This window comes from Nicotiana attenuata, unplaced genomic scaffold, assembly GCF_001879085.1.
Source record: "Nicotiana attenuata strain UT unplaced genomic scaffold, NIATTr2, whole genome shotgun sequence".
Classification (NCBI taxonomy): Eukaryota; Viridiplantae; Streptophyta; class Magnoliopsida; order Solanales; family Solanaceae; genus Nicotiana; species Nicotiana attenuata.
Window position 1 is genome coordinate 228,802 of NW_017670819.1, and position 19,819 is coordinate 248,620.

Below are 19,819 nucleotides of genomic sequence, written 5' to 3' on the forward strand. Positions count from 1 at the left end.
TATAATACACACAATTACTACAACACTCACACCCCACCCCCCCCCTCAAGTTGGAGGTGTTATGTACACTGCCAACTTGCGCAATGTTGCTGAATGTTTCACTCCTGTTAGAACCTTGGTAAGGACATCAGCCAACTGATTGTCTGTTGCTACATGCTGAAGTGAGATCAACCCCTCTTGTATCTTGCTTCTGACAAAGTGACAGTCCACTTCAATGTGTTTTGTTCGCTCATGAAATACATGATTTCGTGCTATATGTAGGGCTGACTGGCTGTCACAAAAAATTTTACTGGTTTGTTAAAGGGCACATTGAGTTCTTCAAATAATCTGCATAGCCACACCAACTCCCCTACTACTTTTCTAAGTGCCCTGTACTCTGCCTCTACTGATGACAATGAAATTGTCTCTTGCTTCTTAGATTTCCAACATATAGGGCTATTCCCTAGTAGAACTAAGTACCCACTCTTTGATTTCCTTGAATCTGGGCAAGCAGCCCAATCAGAGTCACAATAGGCTCTAACATTATATGTTAGATCATGTGACATAAATATTCCCATTGAGGGATCACCGTTCAAGTATCTAAGCAGGTGAAAGGCTGCTTTCAGGTGGGGTTCTCTTAGGTCTTGCATGAATTGGCTGAGGTGTTATACACTGTAGGCTATGTCTATTCTTGTGTTGGTGAGAAAATTTAATTTCCCAACCAGTTTTCTGTAGTAAGTGGGATCAGGTAATGCAATCCCCTCTTTGGATCTCAACTTCACTGATGGATCAAGTGGTGAAGCAAGACTGCTATAATCCATGCAGTTGTATTCTTTCAATAAATCAAGCACAGATTTCTTTTGTGTGATTACAATTCCATCAGCTTTATACAATATTTCCAGCCCTAGAAAGTAGTGGAGTTTGCCCAAGTCTTTGATTTTGAAGCCTTCATGTAGGAATCCCTTCAGTTCTTCTATTTCTTCTTTGTTAGTGCCTGTCAGTATTACATCATCAACATATACTGCCACATATATTGTTGACTCAATTGTTTTCTTGTAGAAAAGTCAATAGTCATACATAGAGTGAGTATATCCCTTGCAGCACAGTGCTTCACTCAATTTTGCATACCACTGTCTACTTGCTTGTTTGAGACCATACAAGGACTTCTTAAGTTTGCATACTAAATGTCTGTCCTCTACCACCAATCCTTGTGGTACTTCCATGTATACCTCTTCATGGAGGTCCCCATGAAGAAAGGCATTATTCACATCTAATTGAAATATGTCCCAGCCTTTGTAGCTATGAGGGCTCTTACTGTTGTAATTTTCACCACAGGACTAAATGTTTCTGTGTAGTGAATTCCAGCTTGCTGGGTATACCCTTTGACCGCCAACCTGGCCTTGAACAATACACTACCATCTGCCCTATGCTTCACTTTGTACAACCATTTGCACCCTATGGCTTGTTTCCCCACTGGTAATGGTACTATCTCCCAAGTTTTGTTAGCATGCAATGCCTCAAACTCTTGTGTCATTGCTGCTTGCCAAGCAGGATACACAGCTGCTTCCTCATATGAATTAGGTTCCTTGTCACTGCAAGTGCTTCTCACATGGCAGGGCTGGTTGTTCTGATTTGGATACTCAGTAGGTGTGAGTATGGGGAGAAGATAAGGCATTGACAGAAAAGGATGCAGTAGCGGTATTGGTGTTTGGTTTGAGTTGAGGTAGTTTGTGAATATAATCTTTCAGGTATGTGGGAACTTTGTGTGTTCTATGAGATTGCCTTGGTATTAAGACATGTTCAGGTGTGCTTATAGATCTTATTGGTGAGTCATTTGGTGAATATTCTGGGGTATGTGAATGTTCTGGAGTATGTAAATCTATATTATTGGGAGAAAAGGATGAAGGAACAGAAGACAAATCTGGATGTGTGACATTTGAAACCATTTGATCATTTGACTCACTGGTTTGCTTTTGCTCATTCTCATTAGACACAAAATCAATGAAAGGGATGGACTGGAAAGTATGAGGAAATGAAGTAGTGTCCTTAGACATGCAAAAAGGGAAGATATTTTCTTTAAAAATTACATCTCTAGATACATGTATTTTCTTGGTGGCCAGACTGAGCACTTTGTACCCCTTTACCCCAAAGGGATATCCAATAAAAATATGTGGGGTGGTTCTAGGTTCAAACTTATCTATGTGGATTTTGGGTACTGTAGGGTAACATAAGCACCCAAAACTACTCATGTGAGAGTAAGTAGGCTTTCTGTTATACAGTACTTCATATGGTGACTTACCTTTGGAATGAGAAGAAGGCAGTCTGTTTATTATATAGGTTGCACATAGGATACATTCACCCCAATATCTTAAGGGTAATTTTGATTAGAATAAGAGGGCTCTAGCTGTCTCTAACAAGTACCGATGCTTTCTTTCCACTATGCCATTGTGTTGTGGTGTATAAGGACATGTCTTTTGGTGGATAATTCCTTTGGAGAGGAAAAACTGATTGGCTTCTGTATTGTTAAATTCCAGGCCATTTATCTGACCTTATAGATTGGATAGTGGTACTGAATTGGTTTTCAACCATTGACACAAAGTTTTTGATGACTTAGAGAGCATTACTTTTACTGGTCAGTAGGTGAGTCCAGGTGGACCTACTGTAATCATCTACCAAGGTGATGAAATATCTGAAATTATCATGGGTTGGCATATGATATGGACCCCAGAGATCAACATGAAGTAGCTGATATATTTTGGTAGAATCATTGGATTTTTCTGGGAATGGTAATCTCCCCTATCTTGCCATTGGGCAAACAGAGCAGGTAAAATGTTGTTTTAGGAGAAGGATGCTGGGATACTAGAAATTCCCTTCATCTTGACAAAGGGTACATGGCCCAGTCTGTTGTGCCACAACACATTTATATCACTACTTGAAGACATCAAAGAATTAACACCATTCACAATGGAAGGTTGCACTTTATTATTTGGGGAACAAGTATTTACAATAGAATGAGATGTGCAACTGTTTCTAGACAATGAACCATTTACAGTGGAATGATGAAAACAATGTGAGTTGTGTGTGCAACAAGTGGAAGAAACAGAACTAGCATTTGGATTATTTACAAATGATCTTGAATGTTTGTTCTTGAGACACCTTGGGCAGAGGAGATAGAGTCCATCACTGACTTTACCAATTTCTAGAGGCCTCTTCATTGAAGGGGCCTGCAGAATACAGATATTATCAGTAAAGGCAACTATGCTTTGAGGAGTTGAACTAGTTAATGAATGAATTGATATGAGATTGTATTTGAAGGAAGGTATGTACATAACCTTATGCAGAATGATCTTAGGAAACAATGTCACACTTCCAATTTGTGTTACTTTTACCTTATATTCGTGTGGAAGAACTACTAATAAGGGATATGGTAAGGTCACAATGTTGGTTAATAAAGACAAGTTGAAGGTCATGTGATTAGATGCTCCTGAATCTAGTATCCAGGAGTCTGCCTTGTTTTTGAAGTACTCACAGGACAATTTGCTAAAATCAATAGAGGAGGTGCAGACTATTATAATTGCAAAGTTCACAGCACCATTAGCATGACTTGTGCAACTGGAGCTTTCTCCTCCCGTTCCAATTTGAAAATGCTGCAGCAAGCTCAGGATCTGTCCATACTGTTCTTTAGAGAGATTGATTTGCCCCACCTCATTTCCATCTTCTGATTTATCTTTTCCTGTTGACATTGCTTCAGAAGAAGTGCCTTGCATACTGGCCACTATTCTTCTTCCTTTGTTGAACCTTTCAGCTTGGTTCAAATTCTGTCCTCTATATGAATTCTGAGTGTATGAATTTCCAAAATTCTGAGGGTACCCGTGTACCTTGTAACATTTGTCTTTGGTATGTCCCAGCTTTTTGCAATAGTCACAGAATGGACGAGGCCTATTTCCTCCAGTTGAATTGTTATTAGCAGCATAATTGGTCTTGTAAGAGCCAGGTCTTGATGTGTTGACACTTAGGGAGGCTGACTCAAGTAGTATTTGGTTACTTGGCTTAATCTCTCTTTGTTTCTCATCCTGAACAAGTAACAAGAAGGCTTGTGCAAGGTTTGGCAGTGGATTCATCATAAGGATGCTGCCTCGCACAACAGTGTAGACTTCATTAAGTCCGATAAGAAATTGTATCAATCTTCTGTCCGGCTCGGCCTTGTGCATGTTCTTCTTGGCACCACATGTATACGTACAACTGCAGTGAGTCATTTTGCTCAAGGTGTTTAGATCTTCCCATAGCTTTTTCAGCTTAGTATAGTAGCTGTAATGTCCAATACACCTTGAGACAAATCATTTATCTCCTTCTGGATCTCGTATAGTCTGGCACCATTAGTCTGCTCATATCTGTCCTCCAATTCCTTCCACAGCTCAACAGCATTGCTAGCATATTCCACACTATCCGCGATATCTTTAGAAAGTGAATTTAGAATCCAAGACGTTACCATATCATCGCATCGCTCCCATTGTCTGAATCTCTGAGATTGAGGCTCCGGTGGCTTACATTCTCCACTTATGAAATCTAGCTTGTTTTTGACGGATAGACCACGCATTACACTGCGCCTCCAAGACCTGTATCCAATTCCACTAAAAGGAACTAAAATGAGCATTGCTCTAGGATTATCTGACGAATGCAGATAAAGAGGATCACCTGGATCTATTCCGATGTTCGTCGCAGCTGGAACAGTAATAGCACCAACAGATGTATTTTCCTGATCTAATATGGCCATGAGTATAAAACTTTGTTGTGTTATATACTAACACCAGCAGAAATTTGAAGAATTGACTGTCGATTTTGCGAGTTGAAGAAATTAGGGCAAAATCGATCTGATTGAAGAAGCAGAATTATGAGAAGAAGAAATTGGGGAAAATGAATGGAGACGAAGACGGATAATCGAGGATGAGCTTCCCTTGCTCTGATACCATGTTAAGTTCTGACTTGGATGTGAGCTTGAAGCTTGATATTGAGCTCCAATGGAGTCGTTCTAGAAGGTTCTGAGAGAGAGAGTTCATCAGAAATGAGAGCAGAAAATGAAAAGCTTAGTCTTTCTCATTAATGTTGTGAATATATACACGTGTGTAACAGCTAATTATGCTGAGCTGGCCACTAACTACTCAACTAACACTACTCTAACAAATAACATACAACTAACACATAACAGTATACATATAATCAACATAATTACACAACTCTCAACAGCCTTTTCCCTCAATTAAGCCTATCGAGGCGCTCTCGATTCTCTCTAAATTCAGTCCCTTGAGCAACAAGCTTTGCTCCGATGCCTATTTTGTCTCCTGTTGAGCCTAGTCTCCTCTCAACTCCAGATCTTTTTGGCTAATAATTCTTCCCTTGAGCCTGATCTCTCCTCAAATCTACTCAAAAAGAGGAAAAGACAAAAAGAAATACTCAATTCTTGTTTAAACTAAAGAATTGAGTTACACTTGCAGGGATCACTTCACCCTTGTCTTGAGGTTTTGAATTGAATATTCAGATCCTTTCACGTAAGTATTTCATAACAAAGATAGAAAATTTAATAAATTAATTACGTGAAGAAAAGCCAATCCAGTCTCCTACTTCGTCTTTGTTAATTGCTTTAATTGTTTTATCGAAACAATAAAGCAAATATTTTAAAGAAATATGACAGAATTAATTAATATGCGTGAATTCGTTACAAACTCGCATGGTGGAGAATCTCTTTATCCTCTTTCCTAATGACCACATTTGAGATCTTCCTTATCCAACTAGTTATATACGAGGTGAACAAGTAAGTGGAAGTAAGAAAATCACATACATGGGTATTTGGAGAAGCCAAAGAAAAACTTAGATAATTCTGCATTTTGAAAGAGTCTGAAACTAGTAATAAGACACTAATAAAAAAATAAAAAAAAAAGGACCAGCGACGGAAAAAAGTACTTGCATATGGTATTTGCCGCAACCAAATGAATAGAAAATATATGTCTCATTTCTATTACTTAATTATAGTTAATTAGTATGTATTCTCACTTTAATTTATAACTTTTATCGTTGGATTATTAAGTTTGATATAACAATCCAAATATATATTTTGATAGTAATGATATAGAACAAGAAAATGGTTATTCCTCATAGTAACGCCGCCTTACTATAATCATTTTTTATACGCATGCTTAAACCTCACTAAATGTGCGCAGATTCATTCAAATTTCAGAACATTTTGGCAAGAGGGTGGTTCAGCAAATGTTATCTCTTCTTCTTTAAATACATAGGGGTCGTTTGGTTCATACGCATAATAGATAAGAATATTGCATGAGCTGGGATATCTTATGAGATTAGCTGTCCACATTCTATATGTAATAGTTAAGCATAACATTTATCACAATATTAACCTATACCCGTAATAAAAAACAGAATAAATACAATCATATATTCTATTTCCGGATTAGTATCCTTATCCTTAAAATCAAACGATCCATAGTAATAAATCTGAAAGGTTCAAGATTAGTGATTAATTAATTCTGCACTATATACTGATTCTATCAAAAGTCCTTTTTCTACTTTAGCTTTCTCCACTATTTATAAGTCCGCCCAATTCAAAAGAGAACATTAGAAAAAAGAAAAGTAAGTTAAGATTTTATGTATTAATTTTATAAGGCTCTTGTGGATATGATATCATGTGAGCGAAATAGATCTTCTATTTCTTTTAACGTGTATCTTTCTTTTACTTTCTTTTAGAATAGAATTATAACTTTTTTATATATAAATGACGGCGGCGCACAAGTGCATCCACTGAAAAAGTGGATTTCTTGATGATATACAGAAGTAATTATAGATAATGTCCGAACTCTTTTTTTTCTATAGGTGAATGATGGTTTTTTCTCAAGACTATACGTACCTGAAGTTGACACATAGATATTCTCCACTTTTAAAAATCATCAGAGAGGTCAACTCTATTACATCCTTCTTACCCCTTGGACATGTACTAGAAAAGGATGTAATAACTAATTAATTGACCAAATCAAGGGACGAACTCCAGGATAAGATTTGCGTTAATTTGGACATGTACTTTAATTCTTGTGTCTGACGAGTTGGTGACTTTTGTAGTTTTGTGGCTGCTCGATAAGAATCGAGATTAATGAACACCCATTATATGTTAATGGCTGCTAAGTGAAGCATATATGCATGCGTGAATGTAATGCTAATGATGCTTAGGATAATGCACGTATATGCTTTGTCCTAAGACTAACTTTTCAGACTATAGCAATAAGCTATCCAATTGATGAAACTTTGATTCACGAAAATTATCATTCTTGGCGTCTCGTGTTAGTGTCCCACATCAACTATGAGTAGGATATTTGGTCTCCTAGGCAATCATCACCCTCTTGAGCTAGCTTTGGGATTGAGTTAGACCCCAATTTTTTCCTCTCTCTATAGTATTAGAGTCAGACCCACCCAATTCTTATTCACCTGATGATGGGCGCCAATCTTGTTTTGTTCACTGATCACGCCCAACTATGCCTTATAAAAAGGACAGCGGCCGTTGCAAATATAATCTGAGTATTTAGCCTAGAGTCGAATCCACAGGGAATTAACCTATCAATTACTTTTGTTAGACTCACTAAATTCTTCGTAATCAACTTCCCAGATATTTGGAATAACAATTGGTGATATTTTTACTAACTAGAACTGAGTAAATTTAAGTAAACTAACAGCTAACTATGACTGAGTTGTTAACAAATAAGAGAAGGATCTAAGGTTGTGATTTCCCCTATTGATGGAATCCCTTCCTGTTATGTTTCATATAGATTTGCATAATCGTCTCTATCGATCATGAGCACTCTTACTACGGTAAATCTCTCCCGAGTAATTATGACAATTTACTAGACGCACTCTCCCGAGTTACGCTAGCTAGCTTTTATTACAGCTCAGTTTAGATCACACCCAAGGCTTCGTTATCCCTAATCCCGCCTTTAAACCCTCGGTTATTGATTCCTCACATACTTTGGGAGTGGTGTTGTTCAACAATTACCTAAATATGCACTCTCTCCCGAGTAATACATACTAAATAGGCACAGCTAATTGGGATCCTATCAATTAGTTACAACAAGAACGTAGTTGAACAAATAGAGATTAAACTGGACAAACTATATTAACATAACATGAAGTTCATCCTTCAACAGGTTCCATCAAAACCCTAGACAAAATAATTAGCTACTCATAATCGTGTTCATAATAGCAGCCAAATTCATCATAAATGATAAATACAAAAGAAAGAAGGTAGAAATCGATCTCGAATTATCCTCCTTGCCTCTTGCCTCTTCTTGCCTTCAACTCAATTGTAAAAACCTTGATAATGTCTCTTTGGGCGAGCTGGACCTCTTATAGGTTAAGTGGAATTACCCCCAAACTTCTAGGTTTACCCCTGAAATTATGTGCTCCGAACTGGACTAGCGCGGTCGCGCTCGTGCCCGCGCTAATGGCCGCACATATTGCATAACAGTCTGCCTCGATTTTCTGGACTAGCGCGGTCGCGCTAAGCTGGTTCAACATTTTATCTCTTCTTTCACACGTACCCAGCTCCGAGGGGCTTCCCTTGCTTTAATTTAGCTCTAAACACTATCCTAAGTCCTCATAAGCGCAACTTGCTCCTGCAGAACATGAAATTCACAATTAGAGCCAATTTATCGTCATTTAACCATCCTAAAACAGTGAAGCATAGTCAAGTTGAGGCGTAAATAGTCGCCAAACTATATGAATCTAGCCTATTATCATTCACGCTCCAACTACGGGGAGAGGAGGGTAATATTATCCCGCATCGTCTATGGGTGGATCTTTAGTCTCAAATTTGGACAATTTTCACATCTTGAACTAGTTTTTGGTTTAGTTAGGCTCAAGTTCAATTTTATCTTGCAAGTCTAGAGGCAAGTCTATAATACCGTCTGGCTTTACGCTTGCTCTATAGTGTTCAATTTTGGATTCAAGATTTAATTCGACGAGTTCAATATTTATATTTTTACCATGGAATTCATTCCATGTTTTGCAATTTTTAATTCAAAATTGAGTATCTAATATTGAAATTTTAATAAATTTTCATATAAAATTATGCTCCCGTCTAAAAATACTAGGTTCAATTTAACCTATTGAGATGACACAGCATGCGCCTCGAATGGTGTTGATTCTGACGTTAGTAATCGAACATAGTGTTGGATTTTTCTTTTGAGTAATATTGGAAAATGGAAGAGGCACTTCTTGGATTGCACATTTTCATCTTACTCTTTCATTGTCTATAAATTTAGAGGCTTGGCCTCATTTTTCATAGATGGAAAATCTGAAAACTTTTCACAATTTTTTACTTTGTTGCATTGTTTTTCAAATAAACATAAGTGTCACGTGTGATTTCTTTAGTTTGTTGAGTTTGCTGAAGTTCTGTGATTTGTAGTGCCGCTATAGTTATTCCGTTTTATCACGGGAGGAATTAATCTAAAAACCTTGGACAATTGTGAGGTGATTTAATTTTTTAAGTTCACACAGCAACTTGTGGGCTTGAAATTATTTTCTATTTTATTTTATTGATCTAATGCTTGGTGGCTTCTCTGATTTTGAACACAGTTTACTAACACAGAGCTGTTCCCGTCTTTTAACGTAGAACATGGCTATCGCTGGCTACAGGTCGTCTAACGCATTCTATTTCCAAAACCATTGCGATCAAGTACGAATTAAACTAGGAGACTTTAGATAATAGGAGGGAAAAAACTTTTAAAAAAATGCACTAAAAATATTAAAATAATATGATAAATGGTACTAAGAATAATTTGAAAGTTACAACACTTTTTAATGCTTAAACATAGGAGGCATATAAAAATAATTTTTAAATTTTATAACATTGCTTTTCTTTCTCTTTATATAAGCTAATTGGGATGACCATGGATAGGAAGGTACGCAGACCTTACCCATATCTTCAAGAAGGCAGCGAGACTGTTTTCAGTAGACCGTCGGCTCAAGAAAGGTAAAAGAAGGACAGCAACAACAAGCACACCAATCAGAAAACCGAAGAAAAAAATACAAAACTAATAGTAGGTACTATAATCAGAAAGCCGAAACGAAAACGACAAGTAATAACAGAAGTCAAGGGATACAACAATAAACAAAGGACACTAAGTCTTGTACTAGAGCTACTGTTACAGATAGGACAACGCTCGGCTACCTATCCTAACCCTTTACCTTTATTCTCAACCTCCATAACTTCCTATATATGGTCATGTCCTCAGTACTAATAAAAGAAATTAAGAACAACTAGCCGGAATCCAATGGTGAATCCGACGATTTCTAGACACAGAATGGAAAATAAAGCTAGAGAGATGGAGGAGCGTTTGAGAGAATTCTAGAACCTTTCATAACTATTGCAAAATAGTGATATGTTCTTTATATACAAAGGGCAAAACTGGTAAATATAACGATACGGCCGGTCTTTGAGAGTATTAGCCCCACCCTATCTATTATCCCATTTATTTCATTTTATGGTTACTTGACTTGCCAGGGTGTTCGATGTCGGGTTCGGGAGAGTTTCGGAGTGGAATCGGACACATAGTCCCTAAGTTTGAAGTTTGAGTTGTAAGAGTTGACCATAATTTGACTTGTATATAGACGAATCCAGATTGGAGTTTCTTCGGTTTCAATAGCTCTGTATGGTGATTTTGTTCTTAGGAGCGTGTTCAGATGTTGATTTGGAGGTCCGTAGGTTATATCGATGTTATTTGGCAAAAGTTGGAAAATTAAAAGATTTTTGGGAAGTTTGACCGAGAGTGGTCTTTTTGATATCGGGGTCGGATTTTAATTCCAGAAGCTGGAGTAGGTCTGTAATATCAAATGTGACTTGTGTGCAAAATTTAAAGTCAATCGGACGTGATTTGATACGTTTCGGCATCATTTGTAGAAGTTGGATTTTCCTTAGTTTCAATAGGCTTGAATAGGGGTGCGATTCGGGTTTTTGATGTTGTTAGATGTGATTTGAGGGCTTGACTAAGTTCGTATTGTATTTTAGGACTTGTTGAAATATTTGGCTGAGGTCCCGGGGGCCTCGGGTTGATTTCGGGTGGTTAACGGATCGAATAGGAGTTGTGTTAGATTACTGAACCATTTTTGTGTCTGGTGTAATTGCACCCGCGCACTTCGGGCCGCAGGTAAGGCATCGCAATAGTGGGCATCGAGCCACAGAAGCGATATTGGACCTACCCAGCTGGGATCGCAGATGCGGTCAGAGTCCTGTAGAAGCCGACTCGCTGGGGCGATGGAGGAAGCGCAAAAGCGGATTTTGGCCAGTGGGGCTTATGCGCAGGTGCGATGGAAATTTCGCACCTACGATTGCGCAGATGCGGGAGAAGGAACGCAGGAGCGAAGGCCCAACTCCAGTGGTTCACCGTAGAAGTAGGAGGATTATCGCTTCTCTGCAGATGCGGTTAAGTTCCCGCAGAAGCGAGAAGGCTGGACAAAACCTTAAATTTAAGGGTTTGCGATTTTTCTTCATTTTGAGCATTTCAAGCTCGGGATTAGGTTATTTTGAGAGTGATTTTCGAGGGGTTTCTTGAGGCAAGCCACTTGTGAACATTTTTATTCAATAATCTTGTTTTCCCATTGAATTTCCCACCTAGTTTGTGCGTATTTAAGGTGGAATTTGAGAGTTTGAGGATAGGGATTTGGGGAGTTTAATTTGGGAATTTGAGTGGCGATTTGGTATCGGATTTTGATAAATTTGGTATGGTTGGACTCGTGGTTGAACGAATGTTTGAGTTTTGTGACTTTTACCTAATTCCGAGACGCGGGCTCAAGTCAACTTTTTTGGGCGGATTTTTTAATTTCTTGTTAAAGTCATAATTTCATTATTTAGATTAGTTTCTTATAGTCATATTCATAGTATGCAATTCCTTTTGGCTAGATTTGGTCCGTTAGAAGTTGGAAAGTCGAGGGAAATACTTTCTTATTGATTGATTGATTGAGCGAGGCTTGAGGTAAGTGACTTGTCTAACCTCGTGTGGGGAAAATCCCCTTAGAATTTGGTACTATTGTAACGATTTGTGATATGCGAGTGTCGGGTACGCGAGGTGACGAGCGCGTACACGGGCTAAATGTTGAAATTTTGGTCTTTGCTAAGTAGCTTCCTTTTTTGTGCCTTAATTGAGTTATTCTAGCACGTATAGTCATCATGTTTAGCCAAATTTCATATGTCTACGTGTTTCATCTCTTAACTGAAATTTGGGCAACATGCTTATTTGAATTACCCGCTTCCTTGATCTGTATTCGTTCTCTAACTGTAGGATTCCTTGCTTGTATTATCATTATTTCATTTACTACATGTTGACTTTCATGATTCTTGTTGAGATGGCCGTTTGGTTCTGGCACGAGGTTTCTTCCGTGCGAGTGTTATTGGCACGAGGTTTCTTCCGTGTGGAGTGTTATTGGCACGAGGTTTCTTCCATGCGGAGTATTGTTGGCACGAGGTTTCTTCCGTGCGGAGTGTTGTTGGCACGAGGTTTCTTCCGTGCGGGTTGTTATTGTGGCAGGAGGTTTCTGCCATGCGGTTACTGTTTTCCTCTATTTATTGTGTTTTTGTTGTTCCTTAACTTGTAGGACATTCGTTGCCTTACGTGTTGTAATTGTCTTCTTGTTTTTCCTTACATTCTTATTGTTTCATTAACCTGGCATTATTTTTATCATTTTGCCTTCTGCCTTATTTCTTATATTCCAGTAAGGCCCTGACATGACCTCGTCACTACTCTACCGAGGTTAGGCTTGGCACTTACTGGGTATCGCTATTATGTACGCATACTACACTTCTGCACATGTTTTGTGCAGACCAAGTACATCTTATCAGCCTCGATAGTAGAGCGTGTGTTGCTGCTTGGAGACTTCAAGGTATATCTGCCAGCGTCCGCAGACCTTGGAGTCCCCCTCTATCCTTATTTTGTTGTTTTCCTTTATTCTCTTAGACTTTGATGGATAGAGATATTTAGTACTTTCTTAGAGCTTGTGGCTTATAACTACCGAGTTTTGGGAGTTGTTCTTCTCTGAGTTGAAAATGTCGAACGACAGTTTTCAGTTATATATTTATCTGTTGATGTTGAGATTTTAGTAGTTATTTCAATTCTTTTCCGCAATTGTTAGGCTTACCTAGTCTTAGAGACTAGGTGCTATCACGATATCCTACAGAGGGAAAACTTGGGTCGTGATAGTAAAACAAACTAAGCTTAATAATCGAGATAGCAACTGGACTAATACAATATAAATATACGAACTAAACGACGACAACTGGAACATGCCCGATATTAAAGCTAAACTCTAACACCCCAACCCACCCCCCTCAAGTTGGAGGGAGATTGCCAACATCCAACTTGTCCAATATATCACGATAGTGAGTCCTGGACAAAGGTTTGGTTAGCATATCTGCCAGTTGAATCTTAATAGGAACACAAGATAGAGAAATGAGCCCTTCATGCAGCTTTTCACGAAAGAAATGACAGTCGTGATCGATGTGTTTGGTCCACTCGTGAAAGACTGGATTCTTGGCAATATATATTGCTTATTGACTATCGCAGTGAAGAGGGATAGGGATCAGGGAAGGAATAGTCAATTCGATCAATAACCTGGAGAGCCAAGCGAATTCTGCCACCACCCTTCTCATAGATAGATATTCAGCTTCTGTAATTGACAAAGAAAGAGTTTGTTGTTTCTTTGATTTCCAACAGAGAAGACCGGAACCAAGCATCACAATAAACCTACTAACAGACATGCGGGAATCTTGGCAAGCAGCCAATTAGAGTCACAAAAAGCCTGCAACTCAAACGAAGTAGAATTAGACATGAATAGGCCTTGTCCTGGATTCCCCTTGATGTACCTCAAGACATGGAGGGCAGCAGAATAATGAGTAGTTTTGGGAGAATGCATAAATTTGCTTAATAACTGCACAGCAAATAACAAGTGCTTACCAATCAACCTCTGATATAAAAGATGATCAGCTAGGAGATCACCAGAATCAGAAGTTAGCTTGATAGAAGCAGGCAAGGGAGTAGAAACAGAGGCATTACTGTCGCATGCAAACTTACATAAGAGATCTAAAGCAAACTTATGTTGAGTAATAAGAACACCACTGGCTCTTGAAGCACTTCTAATTCCAGAAAGTAGTGTAAGTGCCCCAAATCCTTGATTCGAAATTGAGAATCCAAAAAAGGATTTTAAAGCAGAAATTTCAGCACGATCATCACCAAGCACACGCACATCATCAACATAAACTACTACAATTACAGTAAAAGCAGGAGAAAAAGTGTCGGTATAGTCAATGCATTCTAGTTGTGTATCCCCTCTAAGAACAAGTTGTGCTTTAAATCTCTCAATGGTGCCATCTTCCCTATGTTTAATTTTATATACCTATTTATTACCAATTGGTTTCTTCCCTGTAACGACTCGGCCGGTTGTTTCAGGAGTTACAACCCCGTTTCTCCCATTTCTGCATCCTTTTGTGTTTCAGCTATATTTCATCGTATCGTGTTGGAAGGTTCGGGTCCGGAGAGGTTTCGGTGTGGAATAAGACACTTAGTCTCCTATTTAGAAGTTTAAGTTGGAAAAGTCAACCAGATGTGACTTGTTTGTAGATGATCTCGGATGTAAATTCTGATGGTTCGGTTACCTCGGTTAGGTGATTTTGGACTTGAGAGTGCATCCGGAATGTGATTTGGAGGTCCATGGTAGATTTAGGCTTGAATTGGCGAATTTGGAAATTTGGCGTTTCTCGGTCGGCAATGCAAATTTTGATATCGGGGTCGAAATGAAATTCTAGAAATTGGAATAAGTCTGTAGTATCATTTGTGATGTGTGTGCCAAATTTCAGGTCATTCAGAGGTGATTTGGTAGGGTTCGACATCGTTTGCAAAATTCGGAAGTTTAGAAGTTCTTAGGCTTGAATCCGAGGGTGATTTGGTGTTTGGAGGTTGTTTTGAGTGTTCCGAAGGTTCAACTAAGTTTGAATGTTGATATGTGACTTGTTGGTATGTTAGGTAGAGGTCCCGAGGGCCTCGGGTTGATTTCGGTGGTTGACGAATCAAGGATGGAAGTTGGAGGAATGCTGAATAATTGTTCTTAGCTGACATAACCGCACCTGCGAAATGGGGACCGCAAGTGCGGGCCCGCAGAAGCGCAAGAGCAGCTGCAGAAGCGGCCATAGATGAGAAGGGCAGGAGCCGCATGCGCGCATATGGGACTGCACCTACGAGACCGCAGATGCAGGTATTTGACCGCAGAAGCGGGTTCTGAGTTTTAAGTGGAAACCGCACCTGCGATGGATTTTCCGCAGGTGTGGCATCACAGAAGCGACATGGGGACTGCAGATGCGGAAAATGCTGGGCAGAATGTATAAAAGGGAGACTTCGTGAAATTGAGTTATTTTTTTATCATTCTTGTTCGGACTTGGAGCTTTTTGTAGGGGTTTGAAGAGGGAATCAAGGGGATACTCATTGGGGTAAGTTACTTGAGCTCAATACATGTGATTATGGAAATTTTCAGTTGTTTAAGCATGAAATTGGTAGAAATTAGGGATGAAATTGAGGGGTTAGGGCTTGGAAATTGGAGAGTTTAATTTGAGGATTTGAGGGACCCTTTGATGTTGGATTTTGATGATTTTGGTATTTATAGACTCGTGAGTGAAACGAGTTTCTAGTTTTGTGATTTTTGTTGGATTTCCAGACGTGGGCCCGGGGGGCTGGGTTTGGGTGAATGTCGGGATTTTGGTATAAATTGCTAGTTTTTCGTATGGAATTAGTTCCTTGGACTATATTGACTTCATTGTATTGCTTTTGGTTGGATGCGGGACGTTTAGAGGCTGATTATAGAGGCAAGGGCATCCCGGAGTAGGGATTTGACCGGTTCGAGGTAAGTAATGATTGTAAATCTTGTCCTGAGGGTACGAAGCCCCGGATTTCACATTGTTTTACTATTGCAAGGTGACGTACATGATAGGTGACGAGCGTCTGGGCGTGCACCGTTGGGTATTGTGACTTGGTCCGTCCCGTATCAACTATTAAGTTGCGTATTTGACTGAAAACTATATGATACTTATGTGTTTTAGAAAGAATTTCTATAATTTGGGCTGGATGCATATTTGGGCCTTGTGCCAAGCTGTTTGGACCCTTAGGGGACTTTTCGTATTATTTCCTCACTGTTTTAACTTAAGGTTTGTAATCAGTCATGCTATATTTTACTGATTTCATAACTCAGTCTTTATTACTCCGTTTTGATGCATAAAATGATATTTTGGGCTGAGCACCCTATTTTACTGATAGCCCGAGTGGCTTGAGAGATTTCTGACTGAGTGAGGCCGAGGGCTTGTGTTGTGAGGATATTATGGGATCGAGTTGCGTGCCGCAATATGTTGTTACAGATTTGGGATTATGAGAGGTCGAGGGCCTGATTGGTTTACGCCACGAGGTGGCTTGTTATAGCGCTTGGGTTATAGGAGCCCCTCTGGGGTCTACACACCCCCAGTGAGCGCGGGTACCCTGAGTGAGTGATATGACTGTTTGCCCGAGAGGCACTGAAACTCCCGCCGCCTGTATAACCCAGCAGGTTGTTCAGGGACTACAGATACCGGAGGCACCACCAACCCAGACGGTTGCACCTGCTTAGGATTATGTGGTACCAGTCATGCATGATGGCGAGCAACGCAGATTGGAGAGGTTTGATAGACTTCAGCCTCCAACTTTCAGTGGTACAGAGGGTGAGGATGCCCAGGGCTTCTTGGACAAGTGTTAGATGATTCTACGTACGGCGGGTATTCTGGAGACCAGTGGGGTCTCATTCACTACTTTCTAGTTTTCTAGAGCTGCCTTTACTTGGTGGGAGGCTTATGAGAGGCGTGGCTTGTTGGTGCAGCGCCCCTTACCTGACAGCGGTTCTCCGTTCTCTTTCTGGAGAAGTATGTGCCGCAGTCTCGCGGAGAGGAGCTACACAGACAGTTCGAGCAGCTGCATCAAGATGATAACTATGACGCAGTACGAGATGAGGTAATCTGAGTTAGCCCGTCATGCTATCTGGTTGGTTCCCACAGACAGGGAGAGGATCAGGAGGTTTGTGGATGTCCTTTCGTATCAGCTACGGATTCTTATGACCAGAGAGAGAGTATCTAGTGCTTCTTTTGAGGAGGTTGTTGACATTACTCGAGACATAGGGTCGATTCGCCGCCAGGAGCGAGTGGAGAGAGAGGCAAAAAGGCCTCGTGGATCTGGTAGTTTTGGGGGTCAGTATCAGCACGGTAGAGGTCGTCCATTCAGACATGCTCAGTCAGCTCGCCCAGTTCACCGTGGGGCATCATCGGGCCATGGTTCCCACAATTCTCATTAGGGCCATTCATCACTTAGTGCTCTCCCAGCTCAGAGTGCATCCCGTGCTCCATCAGTTAAGGGCTCTTCCATGCCAGGTTCTTCTACTAGTCATATCAGTCCCCATCACCAGCACCAGGGAGTTGTTATGAGTGTGGAGAGTTAGGGCACATATGGAGGCAGTGTCCTCGTCGTCATGGGGGTCTGCCTCAGCAGAGAAGTCAGCCATCGACTTCAGCACCAGTTACTTCACCACCCACACAGTCAGCTAGGGGTGGAGGACAGTCAGCTAGGGGTCGCCCCAGAGGGGGAGGTCGATCAGGTGGGGTCAGGCCTATTTCTATGCACTCCCAGCCAGACCAGATGCTATCGCTTCGGATGCTGTGATCACAGGTATTGTCTCAGTTTGTCATAGAGATGCCTCTGTATTATTTGATCCTGGTTCCACTTTTTCATATGTGTCATCATATTTTGCTTATTATTTGGACACGTCCCGCGAGTCTCTTGTTTCATCTGTTCATGTATCTACTCTGGTGGGTAATATTATTATTGTGGACCGCGTCTATCGATCATGTATGGTGACTATTTGGGGCTTGGAGACCCGAGTGGACCTTTGTTGCTTAGTATGGTATGATTTTGATGTGATATTGGGCATGGATTGATTGTCTCCGTGTCATGCTATTTTGAACTGTCATGCTAAGACAGTGACGTTGGCTATGCCGGGGGTACCACGGATTGAGTGGAGAGGTTCGACGGATTATGTTCCCAGTAGGGTGATTTCATTTTTGAAGGCCCAGCGGATAGTTGGGAAGGGATGTCTTTCTTATTTGGCCTTTGTGAGGGATGTCAGTGTAGAGACTCCCCATTGATTCAGTTCTGGTAGTGAGGGATTTTTTGGATGTGTTTCCTGCAGACCTGCCGGGCATGCCGTCGGAAAGGGATATTGACTTCGGTATTAATTTGGTTCCAGGCACTTATCCCATTTCTATTCCACCGTATCGTATGGCATCGGCGGAGTTAAAGGAGTTGAAGGAGCAGCTTCAGGAACTCCTTAATAAGGGGTTTATTCGGCCTAGTATGTCGCCTTGGGGTGCCCCTGTTCTATTTATGACGAAGAAGGATGGCACGATGAGGATGTGCATAGATTACAGGCAGTTGAATAAAGTCACTATCAAGAACAAGTATCCTTTGCCTCGTATTAATGATTTATTTGACTAGCTTCAAGGAGCGAGAGTGTTCTCCAAGATTGATCTCAGGTCAGGGTATCGCCAGTTGAAGATCAGGGACTCGGACATTCTTAAGACAGCTTTTAGGACACGATATGGTCATTATGAATTCCTTGTGATGTCTTTTCGGCTGATCAATGCCCCAACAGTGTTCATGCATTTGATGAACAGCGTGTTTCGGCCTTACCTCGACTCGTTTGTTATTGTTTTCATTGATGATATTCTGGTGTACTCGCGTAGTCAAGAGGAGCATGTTGAGCATTTGATAGTAGTATTGCAGCGGTTGAGGGAGGAGAAGCTTTATGCAAAGTTATCCAAGTGTGAGTTTTGGCTCAGTTGCATTCTTAGGGCACATGGTATCCAGTTAGGGTATTCAGGTTGACCCGAAGAAGATAGAGGCGGTTCAGGGTTGGCCCATACCGTCCTCAACCACAGAGATTCGTAGCTTTCTTGGGTTGGTGGGTTATTACCGTCAGTTCGTTTAAGGATTTTCATCTATTGCATCACCCTTGACCAAATGACTGTTGATACCCAATTTTTCCCTTATCTATTTTTATACTCAAAATATTCTCAAAATAGCATGTACATGCATATATAAGTATGCCCAAGAATTTTTGACATTTTTCCAATTTTTAAAGCTTTTAAAAATCATTTTTGTTATTTTGTTTTAACAGTACAAAACCCAATAATTATTCCCAAAACTATCATTTTGGTGAATAATTTATTTCCATCCTCCTATTTACATCACAATATAAATAAGGTAATCTTTTGCATATTTTTTTTATAAATCTATTTGATATTTTAAGCTAAAATTGGATAAAATTACAATTATAGCCTATATTGCGATTAATAGCATCTTGCAATTATAAAATTACTCTCAGTATTTTTAAATTAACATTTATATATTATTAATTAATTCAGTGCTTTAATTTATTTTTAGAAATCGTTTCAACTATTTTAATCAAATTAAAAGGGGAGAAATTGGCTATATAATACATAGCCCATTGCGTTTCGATTATAGCCATATTAAACCCCCAATTTAAACTCAATTTTACCGGCCCAAATCCTAAAATCGACCCAACCCTGACCCAATTCATAATACCCGACCGGATCCCCTCTTCAATCACACCCGTTGATCTAAAAGATCAACGACTCAAATTAAGCCTTTCCTTTTTAATTCACCGACTACCCCCAACCCTAATTCATTTCCACCCTTCAGCCGCCCTTGAATCC

The 19,819-nt window shown here is 40.0% G+C and overlaps 1 protein-coding gene across 1 annotated transcript in view; it reads right to left on the bottom strand.

Annotated features, from left to right (window-relative positions):
- Positions 1 to 13,758: 13,758 nt before the first annotated feature.
- The window catches only part of LOC109243631, a 29,756-nt gene continuing 23,695 nt past the window's right edge, over positions 13,759 to 19,819 (bottom strand). The window contains exon 5 of the mRNA XM_019410590.1: positions 13,759 to 14,398. Coding sequence (XP_019266135.1) covers positions 13,759 to 14,398 — 640 coding nt within the window. The remainder of the gene's footprint in view (positions 14,399 to 19,819) is intronic.